The sequence below is a fragment of the Stylophora pistillata genome, chromosome 8, assembly GCF_964205215.1.
Source record: "Stylophora pistillata chromosome 8, jaStyPist1.2, whole genome shotgun sequence".
NCBI classification, from domain to species: domain Eukaryota; kingdom Metazoa; phylum Cnidaria; class Anthozoa; order Scleractinia; family Pocilloporidae; genus Stylophora; species Stylophora pistillata.
In genome coordinates this window covers 13,567,603-13,592,009 of record NC_142526.1, presented here as the reverse complement: position 1 = coordinate 13,592,009, position 24,407 = coordinate 13,567,603, and the positions used below count along the sequence as shown (strand labels likewise).

At 38.3% G+C, this 24,407-nt stretch overlaps 2 protein-coding genes and 2 pseudogenes across 2 annotated transcripts in view; 2 read left to right on the top strand and 2 right to left on the bottom strand.

Annotated features, from left to right (window-relative positions):
• The first annotated feature begins 4,348 nt into the window (after positions 1-4,348).
• LOC148725098 (uncharacterized) lies at positions 4,349-5,296 on the top strand (annotated as a pseudogene).
• A 1,742-nt stretch (positions 5,297-7,038) lies between these two features.
• On the bottom strand, positions 7,039-10,568 carry LOC111344012 (G protein-coupled receptor GRL101-like; annotated as a pseudogene).
• On the bottom strand, positions 10,128-13,225 carry LOC148725097 (allatostatin-A receptor-like). The gene is made up of 5 exons (XM_088729530.1): positions 13,047-13,225; positions 12,757-12,953; positions 12,296-12,563; positions 11,877-12,131; positions 10,128-11,512 (listed from the first exon to the last, which is right to left on the bottom strand). Exons 2-5 carry the CDS (start codon positions 12,867-12,869, stop codon positions 11,237-11,239), a joined length of 912 nt encoding a protein of 303 aa, XP_088585656.1. The 5' UTR covers positions 12,870-12,953; positions 13,047-13,225; the 3' UTR covers positions 10,128-11,236.
• Positions 13,226-21,894: 8,669 nt separating this feature from the next.
• Positions 21,895-24,407, top strand: part of LOC148725096 (uncharacterized) — a 5,538-nt gene continuing 3,025 nt past the window's right edge. Inside the window, exon 1 of the mRNA XM_088731439.1 lies at positions 21,895-22,169. Coding sequence (XP_088587565.1) covers positions 21,895-22,169 — 275 coding nt within the window. The remainder of the gene's footprint in view (positions 22,170-24,407) is intronic.

Here is a 24,407-nt window from a genome sequence, read left to right as displayed (position 1 = left end):
TTTGAGCGAATGCATACAACTGGGTATCAGTGAGTTGCAAAGATATCTCCACGAGGGTGGATTGAAGCTTTTCAAATTTTTGCTCATCTACAATGTTTGCTGTGAAGTAGAAGTCTGCTTCCATCTTTCCTTTCACCCCACTAATGCGAGCCTGAACTGTAGCGCGGTAGAGTGTTTTTGGTTAGTCTGCTCGGAGCTGAAATGCAAAATCAGAGTCTGATGATTCTTCTTGTTCCTTCCACCGGTCATACTTGGCTAAAGATTGCTGACTGTGCTGTGAATCCTTTGGTTTCTTCTTACCTTTGCACATTCGGGCGAAATGACCTTTCTTCGAGCACGAACCACAAGTTTTTCCAGAAGCTGGACACTGTGATCGGGGTCCTTCGTGGTCCAACCCACAAAATTTGCAGACTCAGATTGCTTTTATTTTCATCACGAGTTGGTTTAGGTTTTAGTTTGTCCCTGGGTTTCTGATGTTTCTTCTGATGCACTCTGTTGATCTGATTTCGTGCAGTGGGTGCAGAAGGGGATGTTTCTACCATATGCTGGGCTTGGCGGTCAGTGTCTTTTTTATTTGCTGCATGTTCCAGTAACTGCTGTAATGTATACCTTTTCACCATTGCTTCCTGGCGGAGTTCTCTTATCACGCATGGTTTGCAGAATTTTGCTTCAGATGACGTCATCAGAATCCGCAAAACTACACTTTGTTACTTGAAGCCGTAAGAGAACGTGATATTGTGCGACCGATTCGTCTTCATTCTGGCGCATTTTCTCCAATTTACTACGCGTACAGCCGGGGTTAACCATGGCAATGAAGTGGTTGTCGAGTTTGGCGATGATTTTCTCGTATTCGTTAAGATTCTCGTTGGATGACGGTGATGGGACATTTTCCAGTGATTCGATCAATTTCCGTATTTGTTCTCCTCCGTAAATGTGAAGAGCGCCGACACGGTCCTGAGTGCCTGAGATACGAAATAATCGGAATCGAGTGAGCAGCTCGTTTCTCCACTAGCACTTCTTCCATCGGCGACCAGTTTCATCGGGGTCCGAGTCAGCGATAAATGCTTGCATTCTGTTGTCCTTTGGTCCGGACGATAAATGCTGTACAGCTTGCGTTGGCAATGCTTGTGTTGGAGACGCTGCCGAAGGAGCCGTAGAATTTTGCGAAGCTGGAACTTCTGGCTTTCCTTCTTTGGTGCCAGACAAATATAATGTCCAGGGCAGAAAAACAGGCTACGCTATCCAACAAAAGAGCTTTAATCTCAATAAGACACAAGATTTGGTTTACATACGTTGTCATCTAACGAAAATTTATCCCAAATGCAAATGCCCAGATCACTTAACAAATAACCGCTGACATAGAACATTACACATGCAAATTTTGTGTGGTAACACACTTAAACATTAAGGGTGTGTTTTTAGTTGTCTTAGCTGGTGGGCAGTGGTCTGTAGTAAAAAAGAACTGTTCAGATACTATTAACTAGCAGTAAAAAATCAGCCCGAAACAAATAATACCATGAATTTTTGCAGCGAGAATTTGGAATGTTCAACGTACCTCTGCCAGCTCTTAAATCTCGTCACAGCTCTTTATCGATTCATTTAACAAAAAACCAAATAGAAGGATGTTTTTCCCTTAGATATCTTTTATTTCTTGCTCACTTTGTGCAGATTCAGGAATGTCTCGAGAAATCAACTGGGCCGAACCAAATCCTCCAAGAACAGCTATTATCGGGGTCATCTGCGTGACACTTAAAGAACCTGCGGATTAGCGTTCATTAGTAATGCAATATTCTAGTTGTTGAATGTCACGGTGGTGAAAGTGAATGGACCCTCCTTTGCATACAACGAAAACAAACATTCGCAATATATCATTAAATAAAACTTGTAAAAACGGGAAATAAATTGCTGGATTTGACATAATTTTGATCAAAGTTAGACTGCACTGCTTAATATAGTTCTACTTCAAGTGCAGGAAAGAGAATCATCATCTAACTTCGTCAGATAATCTTTGTAGTTGCTCAAGGTAAGTTGATTGAAACAAACTGCGGTCACTACGTACTCTTCATACAAAGGTTAAGTGAACATCATTCACCTCAATAGAGCCTGTACACATAATAGGTGGATTCTTGAAGATGTAACTCCTTTTATGTAATACCTTTTATTGTCCTTATTTTTACCCATAGAACGTTTCATCAGCCGGTATAAATTCGTAGCTTCCTGTGCATACAGCTGTGCTGTAATAAAGCCCGATGTTTCGATAGCTTACATCGAAATCTCATTAACATGAGTCGCAAATTTTACGAATCAGTTCAAAATATATCTTACCCTTAGTCCTTCGTACTTCGAGAATTACAGCAATATTTGACGATGTTTGGATGCCCTTCGCCATCACCATCGAGTTGCTTGACTATATCTGTCTCCTTCTTCCAAGCTTCCTCCTCGGCTTTTGAAAAAAAGAAATTTGGGACAATTGGCGGAGGCGGTTCTCATGTTACAAGCAAAATGGCGCCGAAGCAGTATAAGAAAATGTACGTATGATGCACGATCCTCGCAGTAGATAGCGCTATTTATGCAATAGCGAAAATCAGACCTGAAAAAAATCAGGCCTGTACAGGATTCGAACCACTGACCGCTGTGATACTAGTGCAGCACTCTACCAATTGAGCTAACAAGCCAACTGGGAGTAGGCCGTTAAGTTGATTCGTAATAAACCCGTGATGACAAATCAGATACAATGAATATATGAAGTTCATATATTTTGAACTGCGGTATTAGATACGTATGATGCCCGATCCTGGCAGTAGATAGCGCTATTTATTCAATAACGAATTTATTACGAATCAACTTAACGGCCTGCTCCCAGTTGGCTTGTTAGCTCAGTTGGTAGAGCGCTGCATTAGTATCGCAGAGGTCAGTGGTTCGAATCCCGTACAGGCCTGATTTTTTTCAGGTCTGATTTTCGCTATTGCATAAATAGCGCTATCTACTGCGAGGATCGTGCATCATACGTATCTAATACCGCAGTTCAAAATATATGAACTTCATATATTCATTGTATAAGAAAATGTATGAGAAAAGATTGTTTTTTTTCAAAATAGCTGTCTAAGAATGGGATATTCTTTCGCTGCGTAGTTGGTAATGCAGCCTGCATCTGTTAAAGCGTCCATCGCTACGAGAAATGAATACTCAAATTGAAGCCTACCTTTTCCCAAGGTATACGAGTAAACTGATAATTCTGACTCCATTTTCCCATACAAACTCTTAAAATCTACTTCGACTAGGTGTTACAATTCTTTGTCGTGGGAGCAACCTTGTGAAGATTCGCAACTACGTAGTTTGATATGCATTCTGCAGAAGTTTGCTCAACTAAATCGCTCGTAAACGGTCGAATATGTTGGCCCACATAATTTCTTAAGCCAGGAGACTCTTCGTATTTTCACAGACCTCAAAAGCCCAATACGCCATTTTCAAAATAGCCCAATTTTAGGAAGGAAGAACGCGAAAGATACAAGTCCCTGTAACTGCACAATCTGGCCGCCATTTTCCTTGTTTTGACGTCTCCTTTGGCTTTCTGGGATAGTAAAGTACCAGGCATTTCTCTGGCGGGGTTTTACGAAAATAGAAAGTTACGTGTTCCCTTCCCTTCCACCATTGCCGTATTGAATTGTCTGTAATACGATATACCGCTGACATTTCGTAACGGGCTCGAAATGTCCCCGATTTCAGGTGATGTTCAGGTCTTTCGCATTCTGGTATCTCTTTCAGTGGACGAGTAGAAGTGTTTGGAACTGGAGAGAGGCTGAAGTTTGACAAAGTCGTTGCTTGCAACTCACTTGAGACCATCGTATTTCCACGAGCTGATGAGTGAAGTTTTTCGTTGCCCTAAAGTAAGATTTTTGTCTTAATCAGTGAAACCTGACTGAATGGTAACATCCTCGACCAGCTTTGCCCGCTTGCTGACTTTATCGTCTACGGGAAAGATCGTAAGGATCGTAATCTTGATGGCGTTCTCATCGCTGCCGAAGCTAACTTCTTCAAATCGATGCGTGAATATGTGCCGGACTCAGAAAACTTGGAGAAGTTGCGCTGAGATGACTACTTTCTGCAATAAGAAAGTTTTGTTTTGCTTGATTTACTGGCCAGATCCCGACGACGATGCTGATTGGAAAAATTTAATATTTTTCTTGACCATGCTTCTGAAACCTCTGAGAACATGGTAATAGGAGGCAACCTGAACCTGTCCAAGATCTCTTGGGACTCGCTAGAAAACATCAGAGGCACATAAGAGGTGGCGTTCTTAGAAATTCTTAATGATCATCTTTTAACACAATGAAACTTTATTTCGACCCGTCATGATAGAGTTGTAAATCTCGTAATTATGAATGTGCCGGACCTTGTTCGCGTACACGAGGTGCTCAGTCCAAAAGAATCTGATGTGTTCACGGACCATGGCACGGCGTCATTGAATGTTACGCCTCTACAAAAGCTACCCATAGAGTTAAAAGAACAGTGTACGACTATCGTAATGGAGACTTTGACGGTCTTAGAGGAGCCGTTGAAGCCTTGAATTTATACAATCTTATTCGAAAGCAACGACATCAACTCTGACTGGAGTTTCTGAAAGGATGCATTTATGAGCGCAGTCTTGAATTTTATCCCAACCAAAAAGATTAAAGGAAAAACACCCCGCCTTGGATTACTAGTGAAATCATCCACGCTCTCGATCTCGCGCGGCAGCCTAAACGTCTTTGGTCCATCAGTTCAAGAATAGAATGCGGAGCCTCGAGTTCCCTGAAACGATGAGCTCTGGCGATGATAATCAGCAGAGCACTCAAGCATCAACGCTTCAACAGATCGCCGAGTTGTTTAACTCCTACTTTGTGTCGGTCTTCACTCTATCAGCACCTTTCACGCCCTCACACCCCACACTAAATGAGCTAGAGATCCCGGTGGAAATAGTTTAATTTTGACATCTCTCAAACAGCTTGATTTAAACAAAGCAACTGGATCCCATGGAATTCCAGTGCGCCTGCTTAAGGAAACCGCTTACCATATCGCACCATCCCTGACCATGTTATTCAACATATCTCTGCGGCCCAGCATTTTTCCAGAAGACTGGAAACCCGCGAACATAGTACCCATTTTCAAAGGAAAAGGAGACTTTGTGGAGAATTATCGCTCTAACTCCTTTCTCCCTGTCATATCCAAAGATCTCGAGCTCTGCGTTCTGGCGGGTTTATGGGATCATATATTCATATATCCCACCTCATTAGCCACGAAGAGCATGGCTTCTTAGCCGGTAGATCTTGCGTGACAGCTCAACAGTGTCTTGCATTACATTGGCGGTCAACTCGACGCCGGTAAACAAATATACATTATATCTCTCGACGTGAGTAAGGCATTTGACAAAGTGGATTACACCAAACTACTTGGAAGGTTGCACAAATACGGTATTACTGGTAAAATCCAGGATGGTTCCGTCCATACTTACAGGGACGCAAGCAACAGGTTACAGTTCTCGGAGCTACTTCCCGAGAATTGCCGGTTATAACCGGGGTACCACAAGGGTCCTTACCAGGGCCGATATTGTTTCTGCTGTTTGTGGACGATCTATCAAACGCTGTTAAGACTTCGAGAGTTGCCTGTTACGCCGATGATACTAAGATTTTCAAGAGCATCGATTCCATCAGACTGTAACACCTTGCAATCCGACCTTAACGATCTTGTCAGTTGGTCCGAATCGTCCTCGCTCATATTTAATCAGTCCAAGTGTAAATACTACTGCATCACCCGCAAAAAATCACCTGTATAACCTACCCATACTATCAACGAAACACCTTTGGAATCTTGCGATACAGAGAAAGACCTCTGTGTGTGGGTTTCAAGCAATCTTACCTCAGACAAACAAGTAACTGAACAGTGTGCGAAAGCCAACAAACTCCTCGGGTTTGTGCGCCGAGTTTCTAGGTACATCCAAAGCACCCAAACGCGTCGTACACTGTACCATTCTATCGTCCGGCGCCATCTCGGCTACGCAACCCACAGCGAGTTGAAAACGTGCAGCACCGTGCAACAAAATCAATTTTGAAGCTCCCCTTCTGTTGCGATGTCACCTATAAGATCCGCCTCCTACTAAAAAATCTGTTTCCCATCTACTACTGGCATAAAGTTTTGGATATAGTCTTTTTCTACGAAGCTGTTAATAACTTAGTTTTCATAGATGGTGGAGCTCTACCTGTAAGCAAGCAATTTACGAGATCTACTAGGTCATCGAGCAGCAGTGCTATTACTTATATTCCTAAGCGAAGTAGAACTGTTACCTTCAACGTTAATTTTTCATAGGCGCGTGCCGCACGTGGAATGTTCTACGCACAAGTCACATCTCTCTAGCCTCTTTTAAAAGTTTATTACTTCAATTTTACAAAAAGGCTCTGAACCTGTACGGCGTTGACGACATGAGAACCTGGAGAACAATCTGTCCTAGGTGCAAACAGCGAGGTCTCTCCAATGCCCGCCAACGTGCTGCTTCTAGCAATTTGTACTTTCGTTTGTATCCTCCTAAGTTTTCTGCTAACATATTAGTTGATTTAGTTATTATTATTTTAGTATTTTTTATAAAAATAATTAGCGAGGGATCCGCTGTAATTTGCTAGGCTGTAGTGGTCTCCCTGCTTAGTATTTTTTTTTTTTAATGTATTCATTCATGTATAAATCGTATTCTAGTCAGGCGAAGCTAAATAGATAAATTATGATAACTGAACTCCTTTGCCTACTTATTCTATGCACAGTGATATTGAGATTTTATCATTTATTATATCACTGAAACTGGAGATTGAACAGATTCTAGCTATTTAGCTGCAGCAGTGGGTGCCTCATTATCTATTAACAAATTTGCACCCATTTTTGTCATTCCGGTCGCAAAAAACATAACTCTTTCTTTCCTATAATTGATGACAATGACCAGTCAGAAGACAAAAATGCCAACCAACGTGAAACTGCATGGTGCAAGTATGTTTGATGGACAGCCGAATACCTTCACTAGTTTAAACATGGTACACTCGTATTAGCATCGTTAAAAATATTGGATAAAATGAGAATTACCTGCTGATGTACTCTTCTTTGAAAATAACTTCTTAACCTGTCCTTCTGCTTAGTCACTTTTCTCTTCACCGAAGGAGTAGAAAATGTGTACAGTATAGATTTTATAGATGAGTTTACAGGGAGGACAAACACGGCAATCCACACGTAAGCTTGCCTTCCAGGATCATGAAATTTTCCGATAAGTGACAAGATTCCGATTACAATGACAGGCATCCAACAAAGGAAATCAGTTAGAATGATAAACATCATCCTTCTCGCCATTTGCGAATCTCTGCTCTTTTTCGTTTACCTGATATTCCTTGCGACCCTTCTGACAGAGAAGAACGTAACTATATACGCAGTGAGGATATAAACAAATGATGCAAAGCATATTCCCACCCAGCTTGACGATCTGACGATAGTTGGAGAGGAAGAAAAACTGCAGACTTTCCATAAAATCATACGTGTCTTTTATCGTCATGGAAATAACTCAACCCAAACATTGGAATAACAGATAACAGCGTCCCGAAGATCCCTATGACCACAACAATAAGGTAAGCAACCGCACGATTCATTCGTCTCATTTGAAGGGGAAAAACAATGCAGACTAGTCTATCAATGGTAATGAGTGTTAAGATGAGCACGGACACTTCACTTGATACCATAGACAGCACCCCAGTCATTGCACACGTTATTCCTGACCTCCACTCATGTTTAAAGTACTCGCCTTGCCATTGTATGTCTTTTATAACAATAATAAGCAGACAGATGCCCATTAGAAGATCTGATATCGCAAGGTTCGTTAAAAGAAATGAATGTATCTTGTAATCTTCCCTCGCGAATGCTCGCATTAAAATGACAAAGAGATTTCCAACAAGAGAAGACTGTCCCAGAATCCAAATACACACTTGGACGACTTTGTTTTTCATCAGATCAGAACAGCTAGAAAGTTCATTTTTCGGCGAAATGCAGCGGACACCAGGGGCTGCTTTTCTGGCATAAAAACACAGGATGAATTCGTCAAGGAGGCTCAAGACAATTTCGAAGTTGTTTTCTATACATTCGATACATCCATGCATTTTCCATACACAAACTCTTACTGATCACCAAAATGACCTTCGTCAGCAATAAAATCGTAATGCAGATGCTTCGAATTTTAGCCATAGAGAGATGCGGGTTTTTAACTATAACCGGACCCTTTGAAAGTTTAGGTAAGGTTTATAGTCTGAAAGAAACCTAGCCTGCAATACTGAAAAAAATTCAGGCTTCGTAACTCAGTTATTAGTGGTGCCCAACTAGTAAACAGAAAGCACAGGTTTGAATTACGTCGACGCCTGAATTTTTTTCAGATTTCATTTCAACAATTTAATTGCATTTCATTTACGGGGATTGTTTCTTTACTTGTATTTCATCCGCGGGTCAACGTATGATTCACTTTATTGAAATGAGTTTTTACTAATCGAAGTAACAATGACTCAAATTTCGTTTAGACTGCGGAGTTCATCAAAGGCGTCAGGTGCAAAGTCTCTCAAACTGATGGACTTTGTTCTGCAAATCTCTAAAACAAAGATCTCTGTCTTTGAAATAACATTAAAACATGAATGGAATATTCAAAAGGGAGAAAAAAAAGACACCTTATCTACGGACAAAATTGCTAATATATTCAATAACCTGGAATTTTGAACTTGGTGAAGACTGTAATGTTTTTTTTCTTGAGAGGTCTGCTAACAAACTCTCTACTAAGATTAATAACGTTGATTAAACGGGTTGGATGTTATTTAAAAACTTATATGTACATGCTATACTTATGCAATCGTGATAACTAGTGTTTAAAAGTGAATATGCTATCCCAATTGCTCTTGAGGAAATCCTTGATGGGAGAGTGCTAATCTTTTAGGATGACCACACCTCAACTTTAACAAAACGTATGTGGCCAGCGTTGAGTTCCAAATGGAAACTTAAATTATTTTCTTCGCAGCCTCCGTTCTTAAACCACGTACATTTTGATGATTTCACGTTGTTGTTTAGCAGAGAATAGCTAAGAAATGTAAAAATTATAAAACAGCTCTACCATTAGCTTTTTTTTTGGACACGTCCTCGTCGCGGTCGTCGTCTCAATTGATTTAAAACAAACAAATCTTTTTAATATGTTTTCTACATGAAAGACTAGTTTGTTTATCTGACGTTTTCAAACATAGCTTAGAAGTGGCATTTTTCCTTTAGAAGTTACATTAAACAAGGAAGCACAACATAGAAAATTCACATGTTGATTAAACAAAATAACTTTGAAAAAACATTTTATCTAAAAAAAGCCAATTTCAAATCTATTAACTATTCTCATAAAACCTGTCTTTTTGCTTCATTTTGTTGTAATCAGACGAAAGGAAGGAATTGGGTTGATGGGTCTAGAAAAAAAGTAAAAGAAAACTTGAAATGGGATATCGAGCGATAAAAGTTCAGAAATTTGCAGGCGCCCGTTCCCAAAATTAAATGTACTACAGTTTGGAAGAAGGATCGTTTAGTCACCATGACTAGGAAACATAACGTTAGAGAATAGATTTTACCTTTTAATGATTTTTCATTTTATAAAATCGGTATGAAAGTTGTACCATAAACGTGAAACCAAAACAGGGTGGCGTGGATATTTAATTGTAAGAGTTGAAACAATTTCAGAAATCTAGCTTTTATATCTTTTTTTTTGGGGAGGGGAGAGGGGCGGGCATCATTTTTATTGGTAGAAGTAAAAGAGTTTATTAGACTTTTCTTGAGAATTGAAAGTATGGAAAAAGGTTCCAGCCTCTGGAAATTTGTCAATTCTTTAAGAACGATGGAAGGTAGTTAATTTGATCACAACAAATTGTCCAGTCAAATGCAGGAGGTACGAGTATGTAAATAACCCCAAAACAAAAATGATTATGATGGAGATTCGGTGATTGACAATCCCATACTCTCATGCATGAAAACTGAATTGCGTCGTGTTTATGAGGAAAGGGCTAATGGTGCCATCCACCAGTCAAAATTGAGATGAACCGCTGAATATGGAAAGAAATCAACAGATTATTTATTGAATATGGAGCGTCACTGGAACTACAACAGGAAGTTAATTACTGAACTAACCTTTGAGGGCGGGACAAAAAGTTTCAAATAATTAAAAAATTGTAGGGTATTGCATTCCTGAGCAAGTGAGTATTCAAACATGCACTTCCAATATTTTAGTAAGAATTTGATAATCGATGTACCAAAATTAACAATGGATTTCCTCAAAGAAAAACTGACGGTTCAAATCCTTAATGTGCCTCAAGTGAGGAAAGTCTCTAAAGGAAGATGGTTTTACGGTAGAATTTTATCAATTATTTTTTTTAACTTCTAGGTGAAAAACTTCTCAACAGCATTTGTAAGTAGAGTAATTAGACTAAAGTGTAATTTTTAACTTAAACTGGGGCCCTCATCTTCACCTTCTTGATCTTCTTTTAAAAACTTACTATCATTCTAATTCATTCTGCGTATCTTTGTTAATTGTAAGAACAAAGAAATTTAGCTAATGGTACAAGCTTTGGTTGGCTCTATGACCTCATGAACGCAAGCGTTTTTGCGTGAGGTTATGTAAGGATTACCTAACGCCGGTAGCTATTTATTTTCGTCAGTAAGTGAGTTGCTTTCTTTGGATAATTTTCATTGCGAGTTGATTTCAACTATTTCTTTCATTTCGTTAGTTTTTGCAAGTGCCTTGTTGCTTTTATTTAAGAGTTTTACTGCCAAACCTAGTTACGCCACATATTGAATTTGATGCTATTTTATTTTGTTTTGTCGTTGTTTTTGTTGTTTTATTTTGTACTTAAATCTTTGTGTCAATTATTTATTTTCAGTCGAATCACAGACACCTAAAAATCTTTACATCTAAATACAAGTCCATATGGCAACTAAAGTAAATAAGCATACGTTTTCTGGTGTTAAACAGGTAGCTGATTATCTAATTATCGTCTTCAACGAGTAAAAACTTGGCGGTTTCATAGTGTAAACGTTGTGATCGGATGAAAAAATGGAGCTCTAAAGTAAGAACTTTAGAGCTCCATTTCTCATCCGATCACAACGTTTACACTATGAAACCGCCAAGTTTTTCCTCTTTGAAGACGTTGGTAGTACGCGCAATTCCATGCTAGCATGAGCTCTGTACCCTGGATGTGTGGCTAGTAGAGCACAATAATCTGAGCTTTTGTCTGAAACGCTCATTCAGCAGAGCATAGATGTAAGGGTTTACAGCAGAGTTGAACATAATCAAGGTGTCAGAAACGATGTATGTGACTGAGCCAAATATGAAGATGTCAAAGTGGCTTAGGAGGTAAATCAGCGATCCCGTGATCGCACAAGCTCCAAATATGGCACTGACAGTGATCACACTCAGTGTGACTCGTTTCCTCACCTTTAGGACTCCCTGCAAAGACAAAAGCAAGAATAAACTGAAAGGATAGTGGCTTTTGGCCTTGACAGGCTTTTGAGCTCCTGGGAGATCCTCAGGATCAGAAAAAAACTTTGCCAAACCTATCCGGTCGTCATAATAACTCTACTGCAGTGATACTGAGCCTTTGCACACTGCATTTAGGTTTAATTTTTTTGCCACGTGGCATAAATCATGCCCTGTTTTGCAATGATGTTACGATATTGATTATTTACCATTTTAATCATTTGCCCACTAAAGAGTAGCATTGTATCGGACCCCGGATCAATAAATCTAGTTAACTTCCTCTAAAACGCCACTGAGAAAACTAACATTAGATCAATTTAACGCAAAGTCCTACCTTTTGTTGATAGGTGAGTTCATTTTGCTCGTTTCGTTTGAACCACAACATGTAAACAACTTTTGAATATACAAAAGTCATCACTAACAGAGGAATTAGAGCATACAGCACCAGCAGTATGGTGTCGTTTAGTACACCCATCCACCACTCGTGCCAGTTCCACTTACAGTTGTCGGTTGTTTTATCAAACGTCGTAAACAAAAATATTGGTATGTTAAAAAGCGCTCCAATGATCCAACAAGTGGGGATAATCATCTGAAAATAACACGTAGAGGGTCAGAAAACTACATGCTCATCATGATCAGGAGTTTTTTCGCAACCAACAAGATTTAATTAATACAAATTAGAGGAACACGAACTGGAAATTAAACCTGTATCAATTTGATGCCATTGTGTTACATACAATTCTGTTCACAAACCTTTACTTTCCACATGGTAAGTGTTGCATTGCTGTCAGCACTTGCGACAGCGTAGAAGCGTTCAACTGATATGACAACAAGGGTCAAGGAGGACGAGTATGCTCCAATCCATGCCACATTACCACCTGTGAGGATCTTACACAGTACTGATCCGATGGCTTCGTCTGGATGGATGAAGGTCTCTCCCAAAATAAGAACTGGTGCTATAAATACCGCAAACACGATGTCTGAGACCGCCAGGTTGACAAGTAGATAGTTGAAGGGAATCCTATTTATTAATTGTAAACACAAGTCAGGTAGCTCTTAGTGCACAATTCAGCCAATGACAAGAAAATCCAAGTTTGTATTCAGTTATATTTGGCTCGTCATAGAGGTTAGTTTTTTTTATCACATCGGATCTTATGTAAAAAATCGTTGATTCTCTGAGATAAAATGGCAGAGTTTTCAAATATTTAACGCACCTCATATCTCTATTTTTCTTTAGGACGAGACAGACCAGAAAGTTACCAGCGATGTTCGCGATGATGAGTAGGGCCAATACGGTTTTCACGGCAATGTCAGCTGGTTCGGACATTATTGTTTCTTTACTCGGAACTGGTCAGCTCAGACGACCACCACAAACCGTATAATATTATCCAAGCCTTAATAATTATTCCATCTAAGAGAAATGCATTTGTAATTCGAAATCAGAAAACGCAAATTAAGTCTTAATCACGCGGCAAAATTCAAGAAAACATAATTGGAAACTTACTTCCATGGCGGGTCGTAAAAATAGGTTTCTCACTTCAGGTTAGCAGATTCGGGTAAGCGAACCGATTATAAAAACGACTTCCCTCTCTTACTGATTCTTCTGAAAACTGGTTTAAAATATGATAAGCTAACACTTTTAAATCATTGTACCGAATTAATGTCAATCACGAGTTGTGTAATTGAAATATATCTGTCATCGAGGGCAACGCCTGCTTACTAAACGAAACAATTATTAGAGGCTGTTTTAAATGACAAAAGAAATGTTTTCACACCACCTGTCAAAAGAATCAACCACACTGTTTTCCCATAACTTTTCATTTATTCTTTGAAAATTTTGTTCCTGTCATTACTTTGGTTTATCATCTGTGTGCTAAACGCTGTATGATTTTCGGTACAACTACCCTACTCCAAAGAATAAACTTTTTCAAAAATAGCCCTTTTTACAGTTCCCGGCGCCATATTGGATGTGTAACCGCGCAAACATGATAGCGAGGTTAGTGTTGAGTCGCGTTGCGAGTTCTAGTGAGAGTTTAGTGAAATGTGGTGGTGCTCTGTCCTTTTCATCGAGATATTTCGACAATGAACGATACTTTCCCTACGCAGGATATTCCTCCTTCTTCTTCGAAAGGAAGAGGAAGACACTGTGCCGCTTTTTGTTTGTGCTAATCGCTATTATGACACAACAGGCAATCCAACAGGTCTGCATTTCTTCTCGTTTCCGAATGACGTCCAGCAGCGAATCAGATGGTGCAATCTCCTCAAGCGCCAGCATGGAAAGGACGGATTCTTCATCACAAAATCAACTTCTTTGTGCTCAGAACATTTCAAAACAGAAGACATGCGAAAAAACGTGGGCAGGTCGCTGGAAATTGGTGAAAGGTTTATAATGTTTGTACGGTTGTTTGTTGCTTGGATACCAAAAGAAAATGGAGCTTTGATTTTCGGTATTGTAGTGTTTATGCTGGGATTTTTTTCTTCTTATTAAAAAGTGACATTTATATCTCTTTGTGCACTGTGGTCTTTTACGATATCTGTGAACTGAATGTAAAATTATAAAATTATAATGTAAAATTAAAATGTAAAATTAAAAATTTAATAAAATCATGAGTTTATTATTATATATATGGGCAGAACCATCTCGATTAAACTAGTCAGTACCGAAAAAACCACGGAAAATGCTTGCTTAAAGGGTCCCAGTAGCAACTGTGACAACTCAAGAAGAGTCATTTGAAGTTGAACAGGAATCATTTCACCAAGAAGTTGAAGCAGCTGTGTCAACTGTCAATGCTGCTTCATCTTCACCAGCCCTGCAACAATCAGATGTTCTTAAGCTGCAACGGGAAATAGAGCTACTGCAAGTACAATTAGCTGACTTGAAAGAAAAACTAAGTGAAGTTGAAAACGAGGGGGATATTTATGGGCGTGCCAATTTTCAATTGACAAAATTAAAGATGATGAGTCTGCGGTTCTATTTTATACTGGATTCCCAAACTATGGAGCATTCATAAGCTTCTATAATTTTATTGAACCAATGCTGGCAAAGATGCAGTACTGGAAAGGAGAGAAATTGTCGAAAGAGAGTCAGCATACCAAACAGATGATAACAGAGGTAAGCCGGGGCCTTCAAGAAACTGTCATTCTTGGATGAATTTTTACTCATACTTATGAGACTAAAGGCTGGGTTATTTGTACAAGATCTTGCTGATAGATTTGGGATCAGCAAGAGCCTGGTGTCCAGAATCTGCATTACATGGATTAATCTTAACTATGTGGAACCGAAAGAACCTTTCCCATCTCCAGCACAAGAACTTGTTTACAAGAATATGCTGCAAGAGTTTGCTCAATTTGCAACAACTAGGATTATTTTAGACAGTACAGAACTGTTTATTTTTTCTTCTGTGAATAATAATGTTAAGTATTGTCAATAGGCTCTTCGAAATGTTATGTTTGAAGAATAGAATTTTGAAGCTCCTTCCCATAAAACATAGTTTAACTCGCGTTTTATTGTCATGCCAATCACTTCTCTTATTTACACAATGTACAATGGTACCTTATCTTGATTTTACAAGCCCAACATCATCTTTTTTCCCTGAGTACTAACAACATTAATATTAATATTTCTTAATGTAAGGAAAGATTACACCTAAATCAATTTGAGCATTAAATTTGAGCTGGTGAAGGTGAAGCAGCATTGACAGTTGACACAGGTGCTTCAACTTCTTGTTGAAATAATTCCTGTTCAACTTCAAATGACTCTCCTTCAGTTTTCACAGTTGCTACCGGGACCCTTTTAGCAGGCATTTTCCATAGATTTTTCGGTACTGACCAGTTAAATCGAGATGGTTCTGCCCATATATATAATAATTAAACTCATCATTTTATAAGTTTAAAATTTTACATTTTAATTCTACATTACAATTTTATAATTTTACATTCAGTTCACAGATATCGTATAAGACCACAGTACACAAAGAAATATAAATATCACCTTTTTAATGAGGAGAAAAAAATCCCCCCCCCAAAACAAAAATCCCAGCATAAACACTTCAATACCGAAAATCAAAGCAGGCATTTTCTTTCGGTATCCAAGCAACAAAACAACCGTACAAACATTATAAACCTTTCACCAATTTCCAGCGACCTGCCCACGTTTTTTCGCATGTCTTCTTTTTTGAAATGTTCTGAGCACAAAAAAAATTGATTTTGTGATGAAGAATCCGTCCTTTCCATGCTGGCGATTCAGGAGATTGCACCATCTGACTCCTGCTGGAAGTCATTCGGAAACTAGAAGAAATGCAGACCTGTTGAATTGCCTGCTGTGTCATAATAGCTATTAGCACAACCAAAAAGCGGCACAGTGTCTTCCTCTTCCTTTCGAAGAAGAAGGAGGAATATCCTGCGTAGGGAAAGTATCGTTCATTGTCGAAATATCTCGATGAAAAGGACAGTGCAAAACCACATTTCACTAAACTCTCACTAGAACTCGCAACGCGACTCAACACTAACCTCGCTATCATGTTTGCGCGGTTACACATTCAATATGGCGCCGGGAACTGTAAAAAGGACTATTCCGAGAAAACGATCGCAATCAAACCACTAAGAACAAGAAATTATTTTAACTAGCTTTTAAACTTTTAGACTTAACTTTCATAATTAACATCATGAATGTAAGGAATCGACAGTGGTGGTCTGTAATCTTACTGACAACGATATTCGTCTTCACAGTGGTCTAAATACTGGGACTCGCGAGCGCAGCCGAGTGAAACCGCAGTAATTTTTTTTAAATTTCCTTCCATATTAATTTAAACAGCCACACAGCTGAGTTTGCCTTCGAAATAGTTGACCTAATGAACGGTGTGATTATCATTAAAACTGGAAAACGGTTTCAAGCGACGAAAATTGTCCCTGAAATGAGGAATATTTGTCAAACTACAGAAATTACTGTGTACTTGGATGATTGACGGAATGACATCCGAAGTCAAAGCGCATGCGCATTAAGGGGGAAGTGTTAAAAATATAATGCTAAATGATATTAAACCTGAAAAGATAATCAAAGCTTGCTGTTCATACATTTCCAAATTCGTTGTCGATAGATTTTGAGTCTTGACTCCATTTGCTGCAGGAAATATGCCATGTTAAGAGTTCACAAATTTTGGTCAAAGTACTTTAACTCTCCAAAGCTTCTCGAAAATAGCAAGGTTGGGTTTTTGAACATGATGTGACCTCAATTTGAAACTAACGAAAGCGTTTGAATAGCTCGATGAATGTGAGCACCTGGTATTTGAATGGAAATCATCATTTAAATGCTTCATTCTATTGGCTTCTAAACTTACCATAGTGAAACAATTCCTAGCTTAGTTCGTCGCACTTTGAACTATCCTTTGTAGTTCATGTTTTGAATGACTTAGATTAATAGGCTAAAAAGTCTTTATGAAGGTCTACGGCAATTTACAGCTCCGTAGATACTTTACCCGGCCCCTTTCGAGCTAAAAAGTATTCTTGTTGTGTTATGATTGAAGTTTAGATGTACTGAGTTGGCTGCCAGTTTGATTCTCTCGGCAAATTTTCAAACTGTAACCTTGATATCAAAACAAGGAAGCATATTAGGTAGGCAATTTATTCTATCGTCAATAACTAATTACTTATTTTCGCTGGCAAATAATGGTATCTGAGCTATGAACCATCAAAATTATTCGTACAATTTTAACTTCTTGCAAATGGAATAAAGCAAGGCTGTTTCATAGAGGCAGATAACTAACCAAATGTACTTTTCCCTTTTTATATGATCTGTTTTAATTGTATTATTGGCGAGCAGAGACAGAATGTCATAAGCCCAAGGCTCTTTAGTTTGCCGCTTAGCTATTTATAAGTTATCAAATGCAAATTAAATATAATCGAAAAATGTTCGCATTTTCAACCTTCATTCTGAGAAATAATCGTCCGGCTCAGGATTGACGTGTAAAATGAGTGTTAGATGTAACTTAGGTAAGTTACAACACTATCCTTTGGTTGTTTGAAGAAGTAATACCCCAGTATGGCGTGCCTTTGAAGTCAATATTGAAACTATTCTGACATGTAATGCATTCTCCATATTTTTGTGCCCTAATTTCTATTTCCTTTCTAGACGTTTGGCTTTTTTATTTTTTATTCATGTTCCTATTTACATGGGGCAGAATACCTTTTGTTCTCGCGACATTCACTTTCCGTGGCGAAAGTATTAGAGATCTGTAATTAATATTGGCGGCGAAGCGTATTCAAGGAGGCTCTCTTGGTCGAATCTTGAAGGTAATTCTGCCTTAGCTCATTAACTTGTGAAGGCGGAGCTAAGAAAGAAAGGTCTTGTAGCTTATTGTTTACTATATTGTTTCTGATATCACAATTAACGCGTGCATATTTCAAGCTGGTCACGTCAAACATTGGATTTTTAATGGCCTTTTACGTTCGATTTTTATCAAAGGTTATTACTTGAATCATAGTTAATCGAGGGTCCCCTCGATTAACTATGCTTGAATGTTCATCTCTCCCTACGACTGAATTAACATAATTTTTGCTTCATATCAAGCGTACGACAGTTTGACAAACAGCGGTTGTTTCCTATCATTCCCCGCTTAGAACTCGATTATCTGATTGAAAGAATTTCTTTTATCTTAAATAAAGTGCAAAATAAAGTCTCAGAATCGCTTTGACGCAAGTTCTTCCGAATCGACATTAATGCCAATTGTGGTAAAAAAATATCACGATGATGGTACCGTAATAATATCGTAATGGTAATGATGAGAAAAATTACGCCATTAAGAGGATATGAATATAATGATTCATAGAGAGATGAATTTTCATGCAGCGTTCATATTTCTATCAAGACAACTGATATGCAAAGTAGAAAATTGCTCTTTCTGTTTTTTATACTGGCCAATCAAGCAGTGACAAATAAAATAATTAGTTGACTGGCGTCGTTGAACTTTTTTAACCGATAGCTGCCAAAATGTGGTCCTTTAGAGACTCATTAAGTTTTAGCATTTCGAACAGTTTGATAATTCGTATTTCTTTGTTCTGTCTTGTTTTACTACTCACTTTTGTTTTTCATTTTAATTCTGTTTTGTTTTTGTTTTTGTTTTTTTTTTCAATCTTTCGTTTTGGTTTGTCCATCGATTCCTTTTTGGTGTTTCATTCAAAATTATGAACAACAAGCCTTTTTGCTTCATACGTCTTAGATTTGTCACGTAGTCTCAAATGGGTACCAACGGTCGCGGCCATTAACTGCGATGAGTAGAGAATGGTTCACTTTCGTTGCGTCTTTAACTGCCACAATATTTCCACAAATTCGGATTTGTCTTTTCACAAAATACACTTAGCATTCTGAGCTTCAGAAGTTAAGTATCCGCGCTATGTTTCTTCAACTTCTATAGTTGCAGGAATTTGTGTTTTAAACTCCACGAGTGAATGGTCAGAAACCGGTCATTTATTTATTTAAAACCGTGACTGGCAATCGATCTCACGCAGATCACATAACCAGAGCGTACCATAATATCGCGAAACAGAAAACACTTTACAGTTTTCGACAAAATACAGCTTCATTCCAAACCCAAATCATAAATCGGCAAACGTTTTTGTGATACATTAATTCGCTTCCCTTTTGTGCCGATTTCATGAATTCATGCGATCTTTAAAGATCGTGTGCTCACAAGTTTGTTTTTTCCAGCTTGATGTTAACGAATCCTTCTTCTACAAATATTAAAGTTGCACACTTGAATATTTGTAGCCTTCGAAATAAGATCGATGAATTAAGACTCCTACAGAGAATATGTGGATTTGACATTTTGGGAATTTCTGAGACCCATCTGGACTCTTCTGTTCCTGATAACTTCTTGCAAATAGATGGTCTCCATCTTATCCGACGTGACAGAACTAAATGCAAAGGAGGAGGTGTTGCACTGTACTATGCTGAACATCTGACGGCTGTACACCGTAAAGATTTATTAATCAGAGATATTGAAGCTATCTGGATACAGGTGAAATTCCCAGCCCACACTACTTTATTCTCAGTTGTTTACCGACTGAACTCGTAACTCCGAACTTCTTTGAAAACTATTACGGCGTCCTTGAGAGAGCCTGGTTGAAAACAGATAATATTTTTGTCCTTGGTTACTTAAACTGCTGCATGTTGGAAGCCCAAAACAATCCTGGCTCCACCTTAATTACATCTAAAACGAAGAATTTGCTGAGGCTTTTCGAAGATCTTAATATGCAAAATGTTATTGTTGAACCAACTCGCATAACTTATTCCACAAAGTCACTGATTGATCTTATTGTTACCACCGAGGTGGATGTTGTGCGATGCACAGGAGTAATGCCACTAGGAATATCCGACCATTGCCTGGTGTATGCTACGCTTAAATTGAGCAGCAAAAGACCCCCGCCGAAGATTATTCGCACCAGAAATTTTAAAATTTTTAATGCAACGAATTTTAAGGCTGATATTGAAAATATTCCTTTTCATATCTTGGAAATTTTCCATCACAAAGACGACGTGCTCTGGGGATGGGAACAATTGTTTAAAGATAAATGCAAAACTCACGCCCCGTTTAAGGATGTGAAAGTGAGAAGTATGTCCGCTCCGTGGATTAACAACACAATTAGGCACAAAGTGAAGCGCAGATTTAAATTATTCAAAGAGGCAAACCGGACAAAGGATCCGAGAAAATGGGCTGCATATAAGAATCTTAGAAGTGAAATCACAGCTGATATACGCAGAGCCAAGGCTAAACATTTAAAAGATCTATTAGCTGATGTCAAAACCACTGCAGAGTATTGGAACCTGCTCACAAAGGCGAATAACTCTAATTTAAGGAAAGCGATAGGTCCATTGAAAAGAGGGGATGGATCGCTCGCAGTTGATGACAAAGAGAAATCAAACCTAGTCAATAATTTCTTCTCTAACATCGGAGAGAAACTGGCTGGCAGTTTCCAGCTCCAACATCTATCTGACCTGGCCACGTCAACCAAGATTGTTCCCAGTGTCAATATAACGTTGCACTATCGTCTTTGGCCATTGAGAGAAAATTAGCTAATCTCAAAACAAATAAAGCGACAGGACCCGACGACATATCACAGAAAATAGTCAAGGAAGCTGGAGATGCACTGCTAACCCCGTTGATGTTCCTTTACAATATGAGTTTGAAAGATGGTTACGTATTTAGCCAGTGGAAGACTGCGAGAGTCAATCCTGTTTTTAAAAAGGATGAGGAGACTGAAATCGGAAATTACCGCCCTCTATCTCTTCTCAGTGTTCCGAGCAAAATACTTGAATCCATTGTTGCTGATTCGATCATTTACCATGCGTTTATTGAAAATAGATTAATTACAGACAAACAATGGGCTTACAGGAGAGGATATTCTACAGAACTGTTGTTAGTAGATATGACAGAAATTTGGAGGAGTGCCACTGATTCAAATAAAGTTGTCGGTATAGTGCTGGTAGATTTCCAGAAAGCGTTCGACTGTGTCTCCCATAATGTGCTATTACGTAAACTAGAAAATTATTCTGGAATTAATGGAGTGCTACTCGTCTGGCTGCGCAGTTACCTTGACAATAGAAAACAATATACTGTCCTAAATGGTATAACATCAGTTCTTAACACTGTTAAATCTGGAATACCGCAGCGTTCCGTTCTAGGACCGACCTTATTTTCTCTTTACACAAGTGATTTACCTGAAGCTATAACTACTGCGACAACCTACATGTATGCTGATGATACTACCCTATACTGCATTGGCGATTCTATCGACACAGTAATTTCTGAACTTAAGAAAGGTTTAGAAGAGCTTCTATACTGGTGCAAAACAAACTCCCTTGTGCCTCATCCAAAGAAATGCGAAGCAATGATCCTCCATCGTGGAAGATTCACTGGCCATTGAAAGAGTTAACATTGGCCCAGCACACCATCAAATGGGTTACACACTCTCGTCTATTAGGCGAATTGATAGATGATCAACTAAATTGGTCTAAACATGTTAGTGTTGTTAAAAAAGGCTTTGTTGATAAGTTAAACTTGTTAAAACGTAGAAAATTTCTTCCAAAGAATATGTTATTAGACTTGTATTTCAGAGTTATTATGCCGTCGATCGTATATGGAATATCAGTATGGGGAGGTCTCAGAAATAAGGAGGGTTTTAAGGCATTAGAAGCACTGCATTGTAGAGCTGCGAGAATTATCTTTGAGCTACCTTGGGATATGACTAATGCTGATGTTATGAAAAAGGCTAATTGGTCCCCTTTTGCCTTTATGTATAAAATTAGCTTAGCTAAGCTTATCTATAAAATCCATAATTTATGACTGACTCTAGACGCTATGTCAGCTATTATTAAGAACAATGATAGCATCAAGCGATATCAACTTAAGAAGAAACTGAAAATTGATGTCCCTCGTTTTAACACCTACTACACGAGGAACTCTGTAGCTCGTAGAGGAGCAATAGTTTGGAACACGTTGGTTCCTCAACTTAATGACGATATTGACAATGTTAAGAAATATGCGATTATGGAAAGACGATCTAAGGCTTTGCTACACCTTGATTTCGACTGTATCTCCCCTCAAACATTAACCAAAAGGGAGGAAGATTTTAAGTATAATTACTGTTTATAATTAGACGATATTAGAGAACCACCTTGTTTTTTTAGAATTTTAAGCTTTTATCGTTTTAGACTTGTAAGTCGTAATTAGCGATATGATTTTAGCTGGTGTATATCCTATTTATTCTCTAATTCATTAGTTATCTTACTTAATTATTTAGACACGACCCCACAAGCGAAGTGTCGCGTTAATTACTTATCGTGTATAAATAAAGATTATTGATTGATTGATTGACCTTTGGCCTCATCTTCAGAGTGAGTCCTGGTGCTCATCTTTTCATATGATTAAAAGTTTTCATTCACATGCAAATTAAACTCATTTTCATACGAATGTTTGAGCACCAGGCCTCGTTTTGAAAAAGAGGCCAAAAGTAATTTGGAGATGGCCTATTACACCTTTTGCTGTTCATTACCAGAAAATATACTTTCATTTATGCCAAAAGTTATATAACAACAACAACCTTTATTTATGTGTCAAATCTAAAATAGCAGTTATACAACCACTAACTGGGGACACTAAATACTACCTAAAAATTTGAGAAATTTAAAAATAAAACAATATATATGTACAATTTAAAATCTAACCTAAGTCTTACATAAAAGGCAGTTTTCACATTTACTATCAGTCAATTTAGAAACAAGGTCTTTTCTACGTATGTTACATTTAAAAGATGATATGGATGTCAGTTCTCTTACATTTCTTGGTACAATTGCCCATATTTTGGGTCCCATATATCTAAGCGAATGTTTTCCAAAAGTGACAGTATTAAATCTAGGTATACCAAAATCATTATTACGCAGTGTGCACCTAAGTTGTGGAATTTGAAAAAGGCTACATATGTAATTAGGAGATAAATTGTTCTTTACCTTATACATAAGAATGGCTATATCCTGTAGTCTTCTGTTCTGCAGTGTACTTAGGTTAGCCATGTCTAATAATTTATCATAACTACTCCCCTTATCACAGTAAACTGCCCTAAGTGCCCTTTCTTGAATACGTTCCAATTTTCTAGTATCACTCGCCCTACAAATATCAATAACGTAAGTAAGTTTTTCATTAATTCTAGAGTACATTTCATTAGTGTTGATCGAGCTTTTAATTAGGATATTTGAATATATATTGTATTCAATAACGTTAACTGACAAAGAAATGCGCGCTCAGACTGTATCTCGGGAGAAAGAGGGAAATGAACAACAGGGATGAAGCAAGACGAAAAGGTATTCCACCTGGCCATTACCGGACGCAGTTATTGTGGAAGCACTTCAACGTAACGATGGAACCATTACTGTAGCAAAATGTGCGCAATGGTTTCACTTCATGCAAACAGATTTGCCACGTTGTATCAATAGAGAAGTAATAGAAGGATAAATGTCGTTTTAGTGTCACCCAAGAGAATGTTACATTCATGCTAATGCTTTTGTATTCGCACAATAGATTGTCATTGTCAATGATAATTGCGCAAATGAATTTTCTATTCTTTATGAATGCTTGTCAATAAATGCAATTGTTTGTTGGTTGGTCTTATTGAAGTATATTTTGATGTAAATTTTAGAATTTTTTTAGAATTTAATTCATTCGCCACGGGAAAGGCAGGAGAAAGGAACAGAACTTTCGTCCGAATTGACACCTAACCCCTTTTGTACCCACCCATCCCACCCCAGGGGAGGACATCCATCACACAGTAATCTCGTGTGTGGGAAATTAACGTCTCCTTCCCCAACCCTGCAGGAGACGGGACCTCCGTTTATTCGTCCCTATCCGAGAAGACTAGAATATCTAACCATTTCTTGATGTTATAGAAAAGTAGAAAATTCTTCTCATTTACTTTAAAACCTTGAGTGTTGGTCCGGCCGGGACTTGAATCCTCGACCTCCCGCACAACAGTCCAGCGCACTATCCATTGGGCTAACTGGGTGGCGGTCAAATGACTATAAAGTTCCCGCTCAAAATGTCTGAGCGCGCATTTGTTTGTCAGTTAACGTTATTGAATATCAATACATATTCAGATATCCTAATTGAAAGTTCGATCAACACTAATGAAATTTATTCTAGAGTTAGTGAAAAACTTATTTACGTTATTTATATAACTTTTGACATAAATAAAAGTATATTTTCTGGTAATGAACAGCAAAAGGTGTAAAAGCCTACGATGCAGATTAATCAAAATGCTTCATGTAATATATCAAAAACAAGTGCGAGTGTTTGACCGGGGTTTCCAGACACCTCGGTCA